Source organism: Carassius carassius, chromosome 6 (genome assembly GCF_963082965.1).
Source record: "Carassius carassius chromosome 6, fCarCar2.1, whole genome shotgun sequence".
In the NCBI taxonomy this organism is placed as follows: domain Eukaryota; kingdom Metazoa; phylum Chordata; class Actinopteri; order Cypriniformes; family Cyprinidae; genus Carassius; species Carassius carassius.
The window spans coordinates 8,319,859-8,337,945 of NC_081760.1; the positions used below are offsets into that span (position 1 = coordinate 8,319,859).

Sequence of the window (18,087 nt, forward strand, 5' to 3'; positions counted from 1 at the left end):
GTTTTGGGTATGATCTGACTTAAATATGACAAAAATGAAAAGAATAAAACAAAGGCACAGATTAATTGCTTTACATTTTGATTATTTGATTTGGTTACGACTATCATAAAATACACTTGCAAGTTTAAAATTCTACAAATGGCACATTTAACATATAAAGATGGAGAATATATCTGTGAAATTTAAGTTATGCACTGAAGAAAACACCACATCTCAATAAACGGCACAAGTAGCATCTCTGCCAGCAGCATATGGGGCGAGCCGCTTTAAATTAAACGTGTTAAACTTAAAAGTTATTTTAAAGCCCTTAATATAGGCATGTCTCGTTTAGGACAAAGTCGATTATGCACTTTATGCAGTAGCTCACTCGGTGTCCTCTGCTATTTTTCAGATGCGCTCATATCAAACGGTCGTATATCGATATAGGCGGTATTGCCTATTCTACCAATGTTATCAAGGTACTACCATATTAGCCTCTTGATAACATCACAACATTTTATAGTTTCTCTGGTAAAAACTAGGTGAAGCCAGAAGGACATCATTGAACAGTTTTGCATGTATTTTACATAGATGTAAAGAGTCCAAACATCCCTCCCAAGACAACTCACGATTGTTGACGAGAGAGAATTTGAGTAACAAAGTAGTTTGAATGCTGCATAACCTCAAGCATTCATACTCAGGCTATTTGCTGGAGGACTTCTAACAATCCTTTCACCTCACTTCTAAGCTACTTAACTCTGACCTTATCACGGTAGGCTAATTGTATATTTTAAATACTATTATTTTATATTACCTAGCCATCAATTACAGACAATATAGGTTTAAGAATTTGACATAAGATTAAAACGAACATGATGGCCGATTTTTCAGATGGATGAGCTGGATGAGACTCAGCTGAAGAATCATGTGGACAGTCTGAAGCAGCAGCTACAGTTTAACAGAGAGAAAACATCTGTCTCGATTCCAGAGTGAGTATCAAAAATAAAACACTTACTGCAATGGATTGTTTCAAATCAGGGATTTCCAACTAGGGTTTTTTTTAAACCCTAAACTACTGTCATAAAACTGTAAAGAAATTGAAAAATTATCTATTTAAAAATGCACACTTAAGTATTTTTATTTGCACAGATAATTGCCATCTATAAATGCAAATCATTGTGTATAAATAGAAATCAATATATTTGTGCTCAAAATATTAAAATATTATATATGGTATTTCAAACATGTATTTTGGTTTGTGAAGTAAATAAGTACTTCGGGTTGACGGGAGCAAGAAATCTCAGGCTGCTTTTTTTAATCTATTAATTATCTATTCATTTTCAGATTAATTAAATGGATTGAGGAGAAAATGAATGAGGATCCATTTCTGAATCCAGATATACTGAAGGACAACCCATGGGTGGAGTCAAGCAAATGTGTTATAGCATAGTGCAAGAGCTGTCACTCATCACTATGGCAACAAGAGTGACTCCACCCATTCTCATGGTTACATTGCCCTGACTTTGACTAGGATGGATAAACACGCAAATGTTCATCTGCTTTGTTGTGTACGCTTCTCATGCCACGACATTATGAATAGAAAGAAAGAAAAAACTGTCGTTATTCAGTGAAAATATGTATTTATAAAAGTGTAAGACAACTATACAACAACAATAAAAAACAAAACAAAGAGGAACCAGTGCTTTTGTCATTTTCACACACTGTATGTATTTGATTTTTAACAATGAGGTACAAGGATTAGAACATTTTTGGGTTTTAAGTTTTTAGGTGGTAAATGAACATTCATCTCTCTCTCACCCACATCACTTTAAAGTAGCTCCCGAATGTAAACGTTTCTGCGCACTGCATTGGACACACCTTCATTGAAACGAAACCATACATCACTGTTACCCACAGCTTTACCGATATGCACCACTCCACCTCCTTTGCCATCTTCATCTGCAAAGAGAAGTGAGATCAGCTCATTTTAGCATTTAGGTTATGCAGAAGACTTGTACTGCGATTTATTGTACGAATGTGTGTATATATACACACACACACACACACAAACAGCAACTCACTTGTAGTGGTGACCACAGGTTTCTCCTTGGGTACAATGGCTCGTCCAAAGAAATCCAATTCAGGCTATAAACGTGAAAAGGATAAATAAGTCATCACATGTGAGCACTTTGACCCTGATCTGCTATTAACCCAGTTAATCTTTGATTATTTTGAAGCATAAGTCAAGCATATGCAAAGAGAGACAGTATAAGGACAATCATATAACATTGCGGCACAGAATCACTGTAAAATGAATAAAGGGCAGAGTTTTCAAAGTAGTTCAGAGCAAAAACCAACGTCTCTGATTTCGAATTTTAAATGAGGTTATATTCAATAATCTATTTGTAAATATTATCGCTTTTTCAATGCACATTCACAATTAGATTTATATTATTGCATATATTTACAAATTATTTATTTACAATTTTAAAAAAAATATTTTGTAATTATTATCTGCAAATTGCAATAATGTAAAACTCATTAGTTGTAGATCAGTTTGACACAATGTCAGACTGAAGTTGTGAATCACCAGTCCCAGCATTGAATTAGCTATGATAATATTCAATGGTGGAGTGGAAAATACATTTTAAAATGGGATTTTTAGGAGTATAGGGAGGTTGTTTAAAGACAGATGTAAAGGATTTAAGGTGGTTTAATATAGATGATTTACCCTGCTTTCCACCACAGTCTGTTTAACTATGTTCTCCAGCCTCTGCTGATGGTTCCTGCTCGTCTGTTTCTTCACTTCTGTCTTCTTCTCCTCTTGGTCCTTTTTAACGGTCTCCATCTGAATGCAGAGAACAAATGCTTCGTAACTTGTACAATCCTGTTAACAAAACATGATTGTCAACAGCTCTGCATATTATATGCTGTATAGCTGAAGCCTGTGTTGGGGCTAAACATCTGTCCATATATACACACACACACACAACACAATACTTAAGGGATTAAATACATTTTCAGCCTCACTTCTGTCTAGTGTACATACTAGATAAGGTCGAGGTCATTATCTAGGTCTGTTAGTCCAACTTCGCAAAGGTTTGGACTGGTATGACTGAAGTCAGACAAAACTGTAGACACTTCCAAAGTCAATGTTGCAGTCCAAAAAAAGTGCATGTGAACGTATTTCAAGTTTACACTGCAAATGAGTGGTTAAACAGACTGTTTTTTTTTTTTTTAAAGACTAAACACATTATCTACACAACCAAACAAAATAACATAAAAAAACAACCTTAAAGCCAAGCATCATACTTGCAGTAAAAAAAAAAAAAAAACTGATATAACTGATTTTATTGTTTTTTTAATAGTAACTATATATGTATGTGTATATATATATATGTATGTGTATATATACACCGTATTTTTCGGACTATAAGTCACACTTTTTTTCATAGTTTGGCTGGTCCTGACTTATAGTCAGGTGCGACTTATCAAAATTAATTTGACATGAACCAAGAGTAATGAACTAAGAGAAATGAACCAAGAGAAAACATTACCGTCTACAGGCGCGAGAGGGCGCTCTATGCTGCTCAGTGCTCCTGTAGCATACACTGAGCAGCACAGAGCGCCCCCTCGCGGCTGTAGACGGTAATGTTTCCTCTTGATTCTTGTTTCTAATTAAATGCGACTTATAGTCCAGTGCGACTTATATGTTTTTTTTTCCTCATCATGACGTATTTTTGGACTGATGCGACTTATTCTCAGGTGCGACTTATAGTCCGAAAAATACTATATATATATATATATATATATATATATATATATATATATATATATATATATATATATATATATATATATATATATATATATATATATATAGTACAGACCAAAAGTTTGGAAACATTACTATTTTTTATGTTTTTGAAAGAAGTTTCTTCTGCTCATCAAGCCTGCATTTATTTGATCAAAAATACAGAAAAAAAATAATATTGTGTGTAATATATTATTACAATTTAAAATAATTGTTTTTAAATTTATTATACTTTAAATTATCATTTATTTCTGTGATGTAAAACTGAATTTTTAGGATCATTATCACATGATCCTTTAGAAATCATTCTAATATGATGATTCATTATCAAAGTTGGAAACAGTTCTGCTGCTTAATATTTTTTCAGAACATGTGATACTTTTTTAGGATACTTTGATGAATAAAAAGTAAAAAAAAAAAAAGAGGCTATGTTTAAAATATTTTTTAATAACAATATACACTACTGGTCAGTAATTTGGGGTCAGTAATTTTTTTTTCTTTCTTCTTTTTAAATACAAATCAATACTTTTAAAGGATGTGTTAAATTGATAAAAATTGATAGTAAAGAAAATATATTATTAGAATATATATTAGAATTTTTTTTTTTAATAAATGCAGTCCTTTTTAACCTTTTATTCATCAAATATATTAGACAGCAGAACTGTTTCCAACACTCATAATAAATCAGAATATTAGAATGATTTCTAAATGATCATGTGATAGACTGGATGTTACATGTGACATAAAGGCTGGAGTAATGATGCTGTAAATTAGCTTTGCATCACAGGAATAAATTATTTTTTAAAAGTATATTCAAATAGAAAACTATTATTTTAAGTTGTAATAATATTTAACAATATTACTGTTCTTTTCTGTATTTTTTTATCAAATAAATGCAGGCTTGATGAGCAGAAGAAACTTCTTTCAAAAACATTAAAAATATATATATACATACATACATACATACATAGTATTATATTATATTATTATATTACAATATTTCAATACTTAAGTAACTATTCATATTTGTGTACAGGCTATATATGTGTGTGTGTGTGTGTGTGTGTGTGTTTTATACCTTCTGTGGGTTTCGTTTCTGCTGGGCTCTCTCTACCCTCCTCATCCTCTCTAGTTCGGTCTCCCTGGCGATCAGCTGCTTCACCTGATAGGTTAACTGCCTCCGGGGAGGCAAACCCGGAAAGTGCACCACATCTTCTACATTACTGTTGAAACAAACACACAGGTCATTTTAATGTACAACTAGTCATTGAAAGCAGCATAATACAATGACAGCACAGACTTTTACATAACATTATAATATTATTATTGGGCACTACTCCAAGGTGAACCTGAACAAGGGAATCTAACAAGGAGGGATATAAGGGGGGGAAAAAAGCAGAATTTAATAAGAGATGGCGGGAAGATATAGGAAATGCTGTTTTTACTGTATTTTGGTTAAAATACATGCAGCATAAAAGAGCATAAAAATATATTTTAAAAACAAACAAAACAAAAAAACACTCCAAACTTTTAAACACTAGTTTATGTATCAGCATAAATGTATCATTACACATTAGCTTTACCAGCATTGCCCACTGAACAGCTAATACGCCTCAACCACTGAAATACTGTGCTAAGAAAACCCCATGCAAAAACTTCATATAAAATATGAAAATTCTTAATAAGGGGCAAACATACAAGATGTACAGAGATCTACTTCAGTTCCAGCTAGAGCTCAATGCCTAAAAAACAACCCAATAGTCCAAAGTGTTTACTTGCTTATCTTCTCATTCCTGGTTTGTATCCAACTTTAGTACCATCAAGCCGACTTTTAAAGGTTTAGCAGCAAGTGCACCACTTGTGACTGTCAAAGTTTGTTTTCAGCATCACTTCCATCAATCAGTGTCAGAGTGGTATTACACGGTAAGCCACAGAGAGGATTGTTGTTCTTTTTATACACTTGAGTGATGAACATGCGCATCCATTCATGAGGCAAGTAACAAAAACCTCCAAGTTTTCAAGCGAGAAAATTGCCAAGGTGAAACAGAGGATGGAGAATGATATAAAAAAAAAGTAGAAGAGAAGGGGAGGGAGAGACAGTAATCTGGAGCTGCAGCCTAATCTCTCATATATTGTGATGAACAGGTAAACACATACAGAATCTCTCAAGCGCTGTGCGTGTTAGTGTGTATTCTTGTTGTGAAGTCTCATTTGCATAACTAAAGTCCTGACAGACAAGCATGGTTATCTGCCCAAAAACAGAAAATATGTTCAGTGAGTCTGTAGATCATTATGTTAGTGTATGTGCATGTACTCACGGCTCCAGCACATAAGTGTACTGTCCCTCTGGTGTGCGGTCCTGTCTGTAGGTCAGGTTGTAGTTGATCATGGTGTCAATCAAATCATAAAGCTGCTGCTTCTCCCTAGTGCTGTAAAGCTGTGGGTTGACCTGTAAGAAACACATCACATGTCTCACTACGTCTGCATTGATTTGATCAAAAATACAGTAAAACAGTAATATTGTGGAATTTTATTACAATTTAAAATATACAACTCTTCTGTTTTAATACATTTTAAATTTTAAGTTATTCCAGTAATGGCAAAGCAAAATTTTCAGCATCATTACTCCAGTCTTCAGTGTCACATGATCCTTCAGAAACCATTCTAATATGCTGCTTTGCTGCTCAAGAAACATACCTTAATATTATCAATGTTTAAAATTGTTTTTTTTTTTTGGAAACTGTAATATAGTGTTTTCAGGATTCTTTGATAAATAGAAAGTTTGAAAGAAGCAGGAATTTAAAATCACTCACCGGCCGTAGTTTGGGGGAGATGAGCTCCAGGAGAAGGCTGAGGATGTCCAAGCAGAGACAGCTCATGGAAATGCGGCTCTGTACAGCAGGTGGGATCTCATTCAACATGGCAAGCAGGGCGTTCTTGGTGTGCTGAGTTTTAGTGAAAGCCTAGAAATTAATTTAAGATGAATTTAATTTATTACCAAATATACAACAGCTTGTCAATGGGGCAGTACCTTCAAAGGAACACCTACTGCCCCAGTAATAAACTGCTGTTCCCCCCAAAGCAGGAGTTCTCAACTCTGGCCCTCGAGGTCCACTTTGCTGCAGAGTTTAGCAAGAGATTGTCTTACAATAGGGAAATGAGAGGGTCTGTATTACTTACTATTAGAGAAAGCAAAACCCTCAAATAGGATCACGTGTGCCTTGATAACCAATCATGAGATTCAAAGAGTTGTGTGACACTCAGTTGCTGTTTACGGATACTACAGGAATGAATGATAAATGCTGTATGATGAATCCCACCGGTCACAAAAAGTCAGTGACTTCTCTTATAAAACAATTTTTTTTTCGTTGTAAACTCTAAAAATTGTTAAAACCAAAACTATTGTTTAGTGTAAAACATGTTGAAAATTAGTTGATTGGCTGTCGATTCATTTAAAGATAAGCTGTTTCCTCAGCTGTTTATTTAGTGCAGTGAAGCCTTTCCTCCATTGACTTACATTCAAACAAAACTGCCTCTGGTATCCTTCCCTGCATACCGCCAAAGCAGAAGTGTTAGCATTAGCCATTATGCTTTTTTAGCAAAAGGTTGCAGTCCTGCCTTCCAGTGGCTTTGGTTTAGCTCCAACCTGGATCAAGCTCACCTGCCTGTAACTCTCTAGTGATCCTGAAGACCTTGATAAGCTGTGTTTCATTAAAGTTGGCACTAAACTCTGGTGGAAAGTGGACCTCAAGGGCTAGAGCTGAGAACCCTAAAGGTGCAATTTACGCACATTTTTTTCTGACACTGTGACATCACTTCATATATCTTTATATCATCAATCCCAAACATGCAAAATTATTTACAGACAAAGTTTCTGACTGGCTAGTTTTCTGAGTGCCCTTGAAAGTGTGGGCCATTTTTTAATTCCCAGAAAATCGGAGTTTGCCAACATGTCTTTAAATGGCATGCCCTTGGCATATGGTTGAAGCTAGTAAAATGGCTTAAATTAACACAGCTGCTGCAATTGTAAAAAAAAACTGTAACATCTTTAACTTTTTAATTGACTAAAGGATTCGTTTACAAAGCACAATTTGATGCAAGATTTTCCGAAAGATTGAAACTAAAAGACTATTCTGTGCCGACTAAATTGGATCTGACATGTCACATCATTTTATTATGTGGTCACTATTGCTTTGTCTACTGATTTGTACCGAGTATTTATGCATTTTTTATCTAAATTACTGAGGCGTCCATCTATGAACGATTTAGGCTGTCAAACATATAGCAGAAATTTACACCGGTGGACATGCAGCTGTCCTTTAGAACTTGCAATATGCAAAGCTGTTATGCATCCATGCTTTATGAAAGCATTAATTTCTTTAAAAAAAAAAACTAAATGACCCCACATTGTTGAAACATAGTGTATGTGAAAAACAGATGCTCAATGGCATAACTGCAGTCATAGTGAATGGAGACACGTTTGGGCTGTGTTTTGAGGCTCTATAGTCAAGTGTGTAACTGGGACAGAGTGCCTTTATTTGATGAAAGGTAGAGAGGGAACAACAGGACATTAGCGTATTAAGGATAAGGGTGGAAAGTCAGCATGTGCTCTCTCTGTTTATTGCATTCTCTCACCTCATAGTGACTTTGTGGATAATTGATCCGTGGGACAGAATTTGCGGCATATAGTTGATGGAAGGCAGCAGGCAGGAAAGGGAAGTAGCGCATGAGCGAATAGTTCTGTCCGTGTAAGACACACTCATTCAGCAGATCAGAGAAACACAACCAGTCAAGACCTGCGCACACGCCCAGCATCCCAGGGTCCTTCAGCTTCATGCTGAGGAAGTTATCATACAGGCCCTATGGAAGAGAGAGTATAATTACTTTTGGCTGAAACGTCACTATTTCACACACATTTTGCAGGACATTGAAAAAAAAAAAGAAGAAATAAAACAAAAAAAGGAAGAAAGCAATTTGTGAGGTTTTAAATGACAAAACATACATCGCATGGTCATTACAAAATTACACTTTTTGGTTGTCAAGCGTGATAGGGACATGACCATTTTTATTTGTGGTAAACTATTTTGACATTTTGTTATCATAAGCAAAGTAATTCAAGAATTTTAAGTGTGATTTGTGTCTGAATGCTTTTTGGAGCCACAGTTCAAGTATGTTTTTCGAACTCTTCATCAAATGGAGCCCAAAGTAGAGCATGTCTGTAGCTACCTGAGTGAGTTTCTCATGCTCTCCATTAGATGAGACTAAATGTAAGATGTGCTGAAGCCTTTGTGAGCCATCTTTAAGTCCTGCCTCATCTAAACCACCAAAAGGATCTCCACCAATCCGCTTCCTAAATCACAACAACAGTAAACAATTACAGAGGTCATAAAATGAAGAATGCCATACTTGGTTACAATCTGATAAAACATACAAAATGTAAAAACACCACAGCCTAACATTTTAATTTAAAACGTATTAGGCAGGTAAATTATTTACAATTTAAATTATGTTTCAAGAATTATGTTTAAATGTTGGCCTGTGCTGTTACAAGTGAATTTTTAAAATGGTACATATGCACCATTACTAATTACAAATAATCCATGTAGACTTTCCATTAATAAGGGGTCATAAATGTCCAAGAATACTAAAGAATTTAATAGATTCTGTATAACACAGCAACACACAATGCTTTTATTATGACCATTCATTTAAAGATATCAAAGAGCATGAGATTGAGTACGGCATATTGTGTTTCGGAGTACCGTTTCAGTCGAGGAAGCTGGAAGATTTCCTGCCAAACTGAGAACAGTCCCTTGTTTTGGTCTTTCAATCCCACGGAGATTGAATTGACACTGCGCTGATCTAAGTGCTTCTGTCCACGACGGTGTAAAAACTGTACACACATAGAAATAAGCAAACCCATATTTTAATCTATTAGCATAAGCAAACCCATATTTGAATTCTGACATGTTTTAAAGCACACATCTCTCACACCTGTAATGTGTTGATGCACGCACGGATGTCATTGTCAGTTTTCTCGCACAAGGCCATCAGAGTGCCAGTATCTGCTTTCATACCCTGACGTCTTGTGATCTACAAACAGAAACAAAAGCATGCATGGGTTTGCATTCATGAGCTTACAAAATCATCTCGTGGACACGTGAGTGAATGTGCGTATCACCTCTGCTAGTCTTTGAGCTAAGCGAGAAGGCAGAGTCTGAGGAAAGGCCAATAGGAAAGCTTGCTGTCTCAGGGGCCTCAGAGCTGGAACATACCTGACAAAAGTACAAGTAAACATGTTTTCCTTCATCAATGTAAAACGTTTCTGTATTGATTTTCCAGTCATAATATCCATTGTGAATGGGATGCACAACAAAAATCAAATGTTCAGAAATGTTGGGATATTTAATTTAGTGATATTATTTGTGTGTTTTCTGAATGTTTAACATTTCACTGGAAAAAGAAAATTCTATTTTACATCCTACAAAAATGTTTATTTATGCCACTTAACCATGGGACTTACAGGTCATTGCAGATGCAGATGATTGGTCTAAGCAGTACAGACTGCTTCTTCTTTTTCTTTTTCAAGGCATTAACACCTGACTCCTCCCCTTCTCTGCTATCTTTCCGGTTCAATGTCGCTAATAAGATATTAATGGCTGCCTGAGCCCAAAAAAACGAGAAGCAGCTAAAATTAGACAAGCCACTGAATCAAAACTAAACAATAAAACTGAAAGGTGGTCTTACAGCAGGAGCTCCATCAATTTCATCTATAATAAGGCAGTTGGGCTTCTCATTGGCTCCCAGGACGGATTTCATCTGTGTTGCGGTATCAATACGTTTCTGGAAGAGCTCTGCACTGCGGTCATCACTGAGAAGACATTGGCACATATCAGCTTGTGAGTGTCAACATTTATAAATGGATGCTTCTGACTGGTCACCATCAGGGCTTGCATCCTCTTACCTAGCGTTGATTTCTACAACATTGTAGCCAGCATGCTTTGCGATAATGTGTGCCAGTGTGGTTTTCCCCAGTCCAGGAGGACCCGATAAAAGTGCCACCTGTGTAGATTGATACACACAGCTAAACATCTTACATTTAACATTGTAAAAATAGGAATTGCACACCTCTTAGCATTACATTCACTACTTCTCTGATGGTGAGACCATGCACACTGCAGCTTATGTTCATATTTTACAAAGAATATCACCTATTCACTGTCAAATATCAAACCAACATTTGGCAAACAAAATTTGTAAATTATAAAAAATTCTGTAAATTAATTTAGCAACCTAAACTGCCAAAATATAAAATACTGATCTACAACCCGAATTCCGGAAAAGTTGGGACGTTTTTTAAATTTTAATAAAATGAAAACTAAAGGAATTTCAAATCACATGAGCCAATATTTTATTCACAATAGAACATAGATAACGTAGCAAATGTTTAAACTGAGAAATTTTACACTTTTATACACTTAATTAGCTCATTTAAAATTTTATGCCTGCTACAGGTCTCAAAAAAGTTGGCACGGGGGCAACAAATGGCTAAAAAAGCAAGCAGTTTTGAAAAGATTCAGCTGGGAGAACATCTAGTGATTAATTAAGTTAATTGATATCAGGTCTGTAACATGATTATCTATAAAAGCTTTGTCTTAGAGAAGCAGAGTCTCTCAGAAGTAAAGATGGGCAGAGGCTCTCCAATCTGTGAAAGACTGCGTAAAAAAATTGTGGAAAACTTTAAAAACAATGTTCCTCAACGTCAAATTGCAAAGGCTTTGCAAATCTCATCATCTACAGTGCATAACATCATCAAAAGATTCAGAGAAACTGGAGAAATCTCTGTGCGTAAGGGACAAGGCCGGAGACCTTTATTGGATGCCCGTGGTCTTCGGGCTCTCAGACGACACTGCATCACTCATCGGCATGATTGTGTCAATGACATTACTAAATGGGCCCAGGAATGCTTTCAGAAACCACTGTCGGTAAACACAATCCGCCGTGCCATCAGCAGATGCCAACTAAAGCTCTATCATGCAAAAAGGAAGCCATATGTGAACATGGTCCAGAAGCGCCGTCGTGTCCTGTGGGCCAAGGCTCATTTAAAATGGACTATTTCAAAGTGGAATAGTGTTTTGTGGTCAGACGAGTCCAAATTTGACATTCTTGTTGGAAATCACGGACGCCGTGTCCTCCGAGCTAAAGAGGAGGGAGACCTTCCAGCATGTTATCAGCGTTCAGTTCAAAAGCCAGCATCTCTGATGGTATGGGGGTGCATAAGTGCATACGGTATGGGCAGCTTGCATGTTTTGGAAGGCTCTGTGAATGCTGAAAGGTATATAAAGGTTTTAGAGCAACATATGCTTCCCTCCAAACAACGTCTATTTCAGAGAAGGCCTTGTTTATTTCAGCAGGACAATGCAAAACCACATACTGCAGCTATAACAACAGCATGGCTTCGTCGTAGAAGAGTCCGGGTGCTAACCTGGCCTGCCTGCAGTCCAGATCTTTCACCTATAGAGAACATTTGGCGCATCATTAAACGAAAAATACGTCAAAGACGACCACGAACTCTTCAGCAGCTGGAAATCTATATAAGGCAAGAATGGGACCAAATTCCAACAGCAAAACTCCAGCAACTCATAGCCTCAATGCCCAGACGTCTTCAAACTGTTTTGAAAAGAAAAGGAGATGCTACACCATGGTAAACATGCCCTGTCCCAACTATTTTGAGACCTGTAGCAGAAATCAAAATTGAAATGAGCTCATTTTGTGCATAAAATTGTAAACTTTCTCAGTTTAAACATTTGCTATGTTATCTATGTTCTACTGTGAATAAAATATTGGCTCATGTGATTTGAAAGTCTTTTAGTTTTCATTTTATTCAAATTTAAAAAACGTCCCAACTTTTCCGGAATTCGGGTTGTAAAAGAGAATTGTTGTTTCATATTTACTGGTTTACAAAAAGTAAAAAGTTTATAAAACAGAAAAAGTTTCATTTATAGAAATCAAACCCAATATAAATATAACAAATCAGTTTTACTCACCTTAAATTTAGGTCTTTTGTACTGGTCCAGCTCAGCCTCTAGTATCTCTTCTGTCATTTGGGACTTGGTTTTGAAACGCTGGGACTGGTTCTGGTTTTGAGCATTCGTGAAATTGGATCTGACATCTGCAGGGACAGAGCGGGGTTTCCTCTCTCGCCCAAAGACCACAGTGTCCCAGAGTTTCAGCCACTTCAGCAGACAGCGGTTAGTAAACTATAGAGATAGAGACAAATCTAAATAATTACAAGGCAAATTCCTGCCAATAATCTTCGTCTCTGATTAGAGCAGTTAGTTTTCGAATAAGCCGAGTGTCTGTGACTCACATCATCACTGAGTAAATCAGTATAGTGCTGTGGCGAGAACTGATCCACCCACAGCCGTGAGGACGAGCCTTCATCTTCCCCACTATCACCATCCACACCAGAGTCTGTCTGCTCTTCTGCAAGAAGCTCTGGACTTATACCACTAAAACATCAACATTAAGAGTAAAAAGAATAGTTCAGCCACAATTGCTGAAAATCTACTCACACTCAGGCCAGCCAAGATGTAGATGTTTCTTCATTAGAACAGATTTGGAGAAATTTAGCATTACATCACTTGCTCTTGGATGGCCTGAGGCTGAGTGACAGATACAATACAAATAAAAATGTCACCTATTCATAAGCTCTGTCAATCTTTGGGACTCCTCCACCACTTGCCGATGGCGCTGAAAAACAAAACCAATTCAGACAGAATTCCTCCAAATCACTCATTTAGGTTTGTTTGCATGTGTATACATATTCTTACTCTCTCTGCAATTTGTTCTTTCAACACTTCAACAGGAACCGCTAACAGTCCTAGTCCATTCAGTGAGTTACGGAAGGCTCTTGGGTCTGGTACCTGAGGAAAAAATATTAGAAATATCAATAAATAAAATATACACATTGTATTTCAGCAAGATGTCAAGTAAAATTGCTGGTGTGGTCTGAAACCTTCTCCTCATCCTCTTTCTTGTTAAGGTAGACTCTGTTTCCCATGGAGTCTGTGACGGTTATGTAATCTCCGATTGCAGGGGGCCGTTTCTGGGCATGGCGTCTTGCTGTGGTAACCTGCTTTGGTGACTCCTGTAATGCATCCAGTCCACTAATATCCAACACATTGGTTGTTATTTTTGTGGCTGCTGGTCTATCTGGACTCAGTGACAGAGAAAATTCAGGCCTGTAAATTGATATATAAAAATAAAAAATAACACTGCGATCAACGACTGTAATGTTATGATGTGAAATGTGTTCCACGCAGCAGTACAGATTAACTGTGCTGTACATAAACTTTTACCCTTCTCTTGCTGGTCTGTCGTAAACCTCTGGGGAAGATGGAGGAGTGATGTCATCACCGTTTTCCACACCAAACTGAAGCTTTTTCACCACATCTTGTCTCCTTTTCTTGGGTTTAGGAGCTGTGAAAAACCACAAACTAATTAGACACTGCATTACTTTTTTATACACATTTCACAGTCGAAGTTTACGCTACCATTCAAATGTTTGGGGTAAGATTGTTTCGTTTTTTAGAAATTAATACTTTTATCCAGCAAGGATACATTAAATTGATCAAAAGTGAGAATGAATACATATATTACAAACGATTTAAATTTGTTTGATCATTAATTTTTTAATAGTATGTTAGCATCGGGGCTATTAACATGGCAAACACAATCAGCATTATAATCCATAAAAGTTGGTAATTATTACCGATATAAAACATTTTAACTAAATGATCTAAAATACATTCAGGTGGTACAATTATAAAATATTACCAAACAATTTAAATAAATACATTTAAAAAAGCTAAAATATATATGCTGTTCTTCTGAACTTTCTATTCATCAAAGAATCCTGAAAAAGATGCCTCATGGTTTCCACAAAAATATTTTCAACACTGATAATGATAAATATTGCTTAAGCACCAAATCAGCATATTAGAATGATTTCTGAAAGATCACGGTAGACTGAAGACTGGAGTAATGCAGCTTTGCCATCACATTAATAAATTACATTTTAAAATATATTAAAATTAAAAAGTTATTTTAATTTGTACTAACCACAATAATACTGTTTAACTGTATTTTTGCAGTTAAATGCTGTCTTGGTGAGTTTACAAGACTTCTTTTAAATTCATGAAAAAAACTAATCTTACCGAATCTAAACTTTTAAACAATAGTGTAGCTCTGAATTATTGTTTTACTACATGAAACGTATTAAAAGGTAACACACTCACTCAGAGATTCCTCCTCCTCACATACTGGAGGTGAGATGCTCTCAGGACGCTGGTTATTTACAGATTTCTTCAATGGCACGTCACCGGACACAATGGCTTCCTCAAACGTCTGTGGAATCGGCTTCTTATTGCGGAACTCAGACACTTTCACACCTGTAGGATGTTCACCTAGACACATAAAGACACATTCATACATTCAAAATTGATAAACAAAAAACTACATTTAAATATATACACACACACACACATTTACAAATTATGCAATATGGCAATATCATGAATCATTGTCTGACACTAACCAAGAGCAATGTTTACCTTCTTGGCACAGACTATTTTCTACTATGGTATACAGTTGGTATAGAAAAGAATCAGCCCATTTTAAAATAATCACATTTTGTTGCTTTGCAGCCTGAAATGAAGAACACAGTTTTTGTTTTATCCAGCTGTATTTACTCAGTGCAAATTATATCATCCAAGTGAAAAATATAACACCAACATGTCAGAATTTTTATTTTTTTAAACAGAACTAACTTGGAAAAGAATCACCACTCCTAAAAATGACTTGTAAACTCAGTTGTGTCTAATCACCTTCTCAATGGCACACAAAGCCATTTGACATTCAGCTGTGGTCATTTCAATTAGCTCAGTATGTAAAGAGCTTTCCTGGAGCATTTTAGTCCATGGTAGTGCAACTGAAGCAATCAATCAAATATGGGTTCTAATATGACTTGTATGGGAGGGTTGCAAGAAAAAAGCCATTTCCTCAAGAGAGGCCACATGCAGTCACAAGTCTGAACTTTGCCAAAACACACCTTGATGATTCTGAGGCAGATGAGCCTAAATTGACTTATTTGGCCTTAACACCAAACAATTTCTGGTGGATTGGAAATGCCAGAAAGCTGTCAATAATGGGAAGAAGATTTACCTTCTAACATGACAATTACCCAAAGCACAAAGCAAAACTGAGCACACAGTGGTTGAAGGAGAAAAAGGTGAATGTACTTGCATGGCCGAGTCAGAGCCCAGACTTAAACCCCATTGAAAATCTGTGAAATGACTTGAAGACTGCAGTCCACAAACAGTCACCGATTTAACTGAACTTAAGCAGTTCTGCAAAGCAGAGCAGGCACATATTGCAAAGTCTAGATGTACAAAGTTAGTAGAGACAAATCCCAACAGACTTTAAAGGCTGTTATTAAAGCAAAAAGCGATTCAACAAAATACTGACACAAGGGGGTAATCCTTATTCCAACTTTTTGTATGTTGGAGTTATTTCTTTCACTTGGGTGTTATAAGTTGCACTGAGTAAATACAGCTGGATAAAACAAAAATTGGTTCCGTCTTCATTTCAGGCTGCAAAGCGACAAAACGTGATTATTTTCGGGAGTGGATCTTTTCTATAGCCACTGTATGTATTTTAGGCATAACACAGATAACTCAAATGCAATATAAACTAGCTTTAAATACTTTTAAAAGGAGCGACTGCTCGTTCTACCATCAGACAGAAAGCTCACATAAGTTACACATAACGTTATCTGTCGAACTTACGATCCATTTCAGCCATGACTTCCAATTCATCAGCAAACTGTTGTTCAAAATCATCCTCAATCCCGTACATTTCATCATATTCATCCATGTTTGTGGTCACTTTTATGTTTTGACAGGAAATTTACAGGTAATATGACATATAGATAAATAAGTCACAGAGCGTACATGAATCGACAATAGGAATTTTCGCGCAAAATTTTTGTTTACGTAAATGTACTTCCGGTTCCATAGTAAAACTACATCCGCTTGATAAAAGTTCTGGATGGACAATATCTAAGTCTATTGGGAAATTAAATAAATTAAAGAGAACACAATTATTTAACATTTATATTAGGAATTGGCCTGCTTGCAAACTCTAACAACAGCCTTTTTAGAATGGTCACTTTCTAATTTATTATATTTACAAATTTAACTTTACAGTAGTTGAAACTGTTCTGAAATATGTATTTCTAAATACTGTAACGTTAAGCAACTAAACAATGGTATGCATTATACCAGAGACAATTTGATGATACATAGCCTTTTGCAGACAAACTGAGGGGATTGTTAACAACGACAAACAGGTTCGCCAATCATTTCGTACGGGAAGGAAACCAGAAACCCTCCTAAAATTTGAGATTTTATTATTTAGAATTTACTCAAGATCGGGTATACTTGATAAAATTTGATAAACACAGAGAAAAGATGACACGTGTAATCGTGAAGCGTATCCAAATTTTATGTTCAAACCAAACACTTTTATAAAAAAAAAAACTAGTGTCATATAAAAACTGTGAAAACATAAAACAACAAACAATTAGGAGCGATTCGTCTTTTGATACCTTAATAGTTTGTGATTTTTTTTTAAATAAATGCAAAATGAAAATGAAAAAGATGCTTTTTAGTATTACTTATACATCTTAAAATAATCGTTCAGTGAAAGGTAAATATTTAGTTTTTTTTCTGCAAAGAGAAACAAAAATTTCAATTCGCACGCGCGCACAATATTCATGAACTGTAGGTTCCTTCTAAAATCATTTGTTTGAAATGCTTGCATTTGTTCAAAATTTTACACAAGGGGGCAGCAAAGCTAATATAAATAATATTTCATACATTTTGAGGTAATTTACCAAATTTTATTAAAACACATTTAAGTACATGCTTGTTTTATTTGTTTCTATTATTATTATTTATTTTGTTTATTTATAGACACTGCATTTCAAAAATAAAGCTAGGTTAATATTAGTAAAGAGTGTGACATCTAGCCCAGGTGTCCCCTATATATTACTTTATCAATCTATATGTTGCATTCGATTTAGTTATACAAGTGTGCCCGGTATCTGTATAATTATTTATTCTAAATAAAAGGTCATGTTTCAGTATGTTTTTTCTCTTCATTTTAATCAGGTAATAATAAAATAGTTTGTTCTGATGGCACTAAAGTTGCAGAAAAATGTTCTTTTGCCC

The 18,087-nt window shown here is 35.7% G+C and overlaps 2 protein-coding genes across 2 annotated transcripts; one reads left to right on the plus strand and one right to left on the minus strand.

Annotated features, from left to right (window-relative positions):
• Positions 1-563: 563 nt before the first annotated feature.
• LOC132142334 (guanine nucleotide-binding protein G(I)/G(S)/G(O) subunit gamma-13-like) lies at positions 564-1,691 on the plus strand. Its single transcript, XM_059552130.1, has 3 exons — positions 564-751; positions 871-968; positions 1,324-1,691. The coding sequence occupies exons 2-3, from the start codon at positions 871-873 to the stop codon at positions 1,427-1,429; spliced, it is 204 nt and encodes a 67-aa protein (XP_059408113.1). The 5' UTR covers positions 564-751; the 3' UTR covers positions 1,430-1,691.
• chtf18 (CTF18, chromosome transmission fidelity factor 18 homolog (S. cerevisiae)) lies at positions 1,600-16,864 on the minus strand. Its single transcript, XM_059552129.1, has 22 exons — positions 16,642-16,864; positions 15,094-15,261; positions 14,155-14,275; positions 13,812-14,037; positions 13,627-13,719; positions 13,494-13,546; positions 13,164-13,305; positions 12,841-13,053; positions 10,758-10,855; positions 10,541-10,664; positions 10,317-10,456; positions 9,975-10,068; positions 9,788-9,886; positions 9,556-9,686; positions 9,020-9,143; positions 8,429-8,653; positions 6,607-6,756; positions 6,112-6,242; positions 4,872-5,016; positions 2,711-2,827; positions 2,061-2,124; positions 1,600-1,938 (listed from the first exon to the last, which is right to left on the minus strand). Exons 1-22 carry the CDS (start codon positions 16,727-16,729, stop codon positions 1,808-1,810), a joined length of 2,877 nt encoding a protein of 958 aa, XP_059408112.1. The 5' UTR covers positions 16,730-16,864; the 3' UTR covers positions 1,600-1,807.
• Between the last annotated feature and the right edge of the window lie 1,223 nt (positions 16,865-18,087).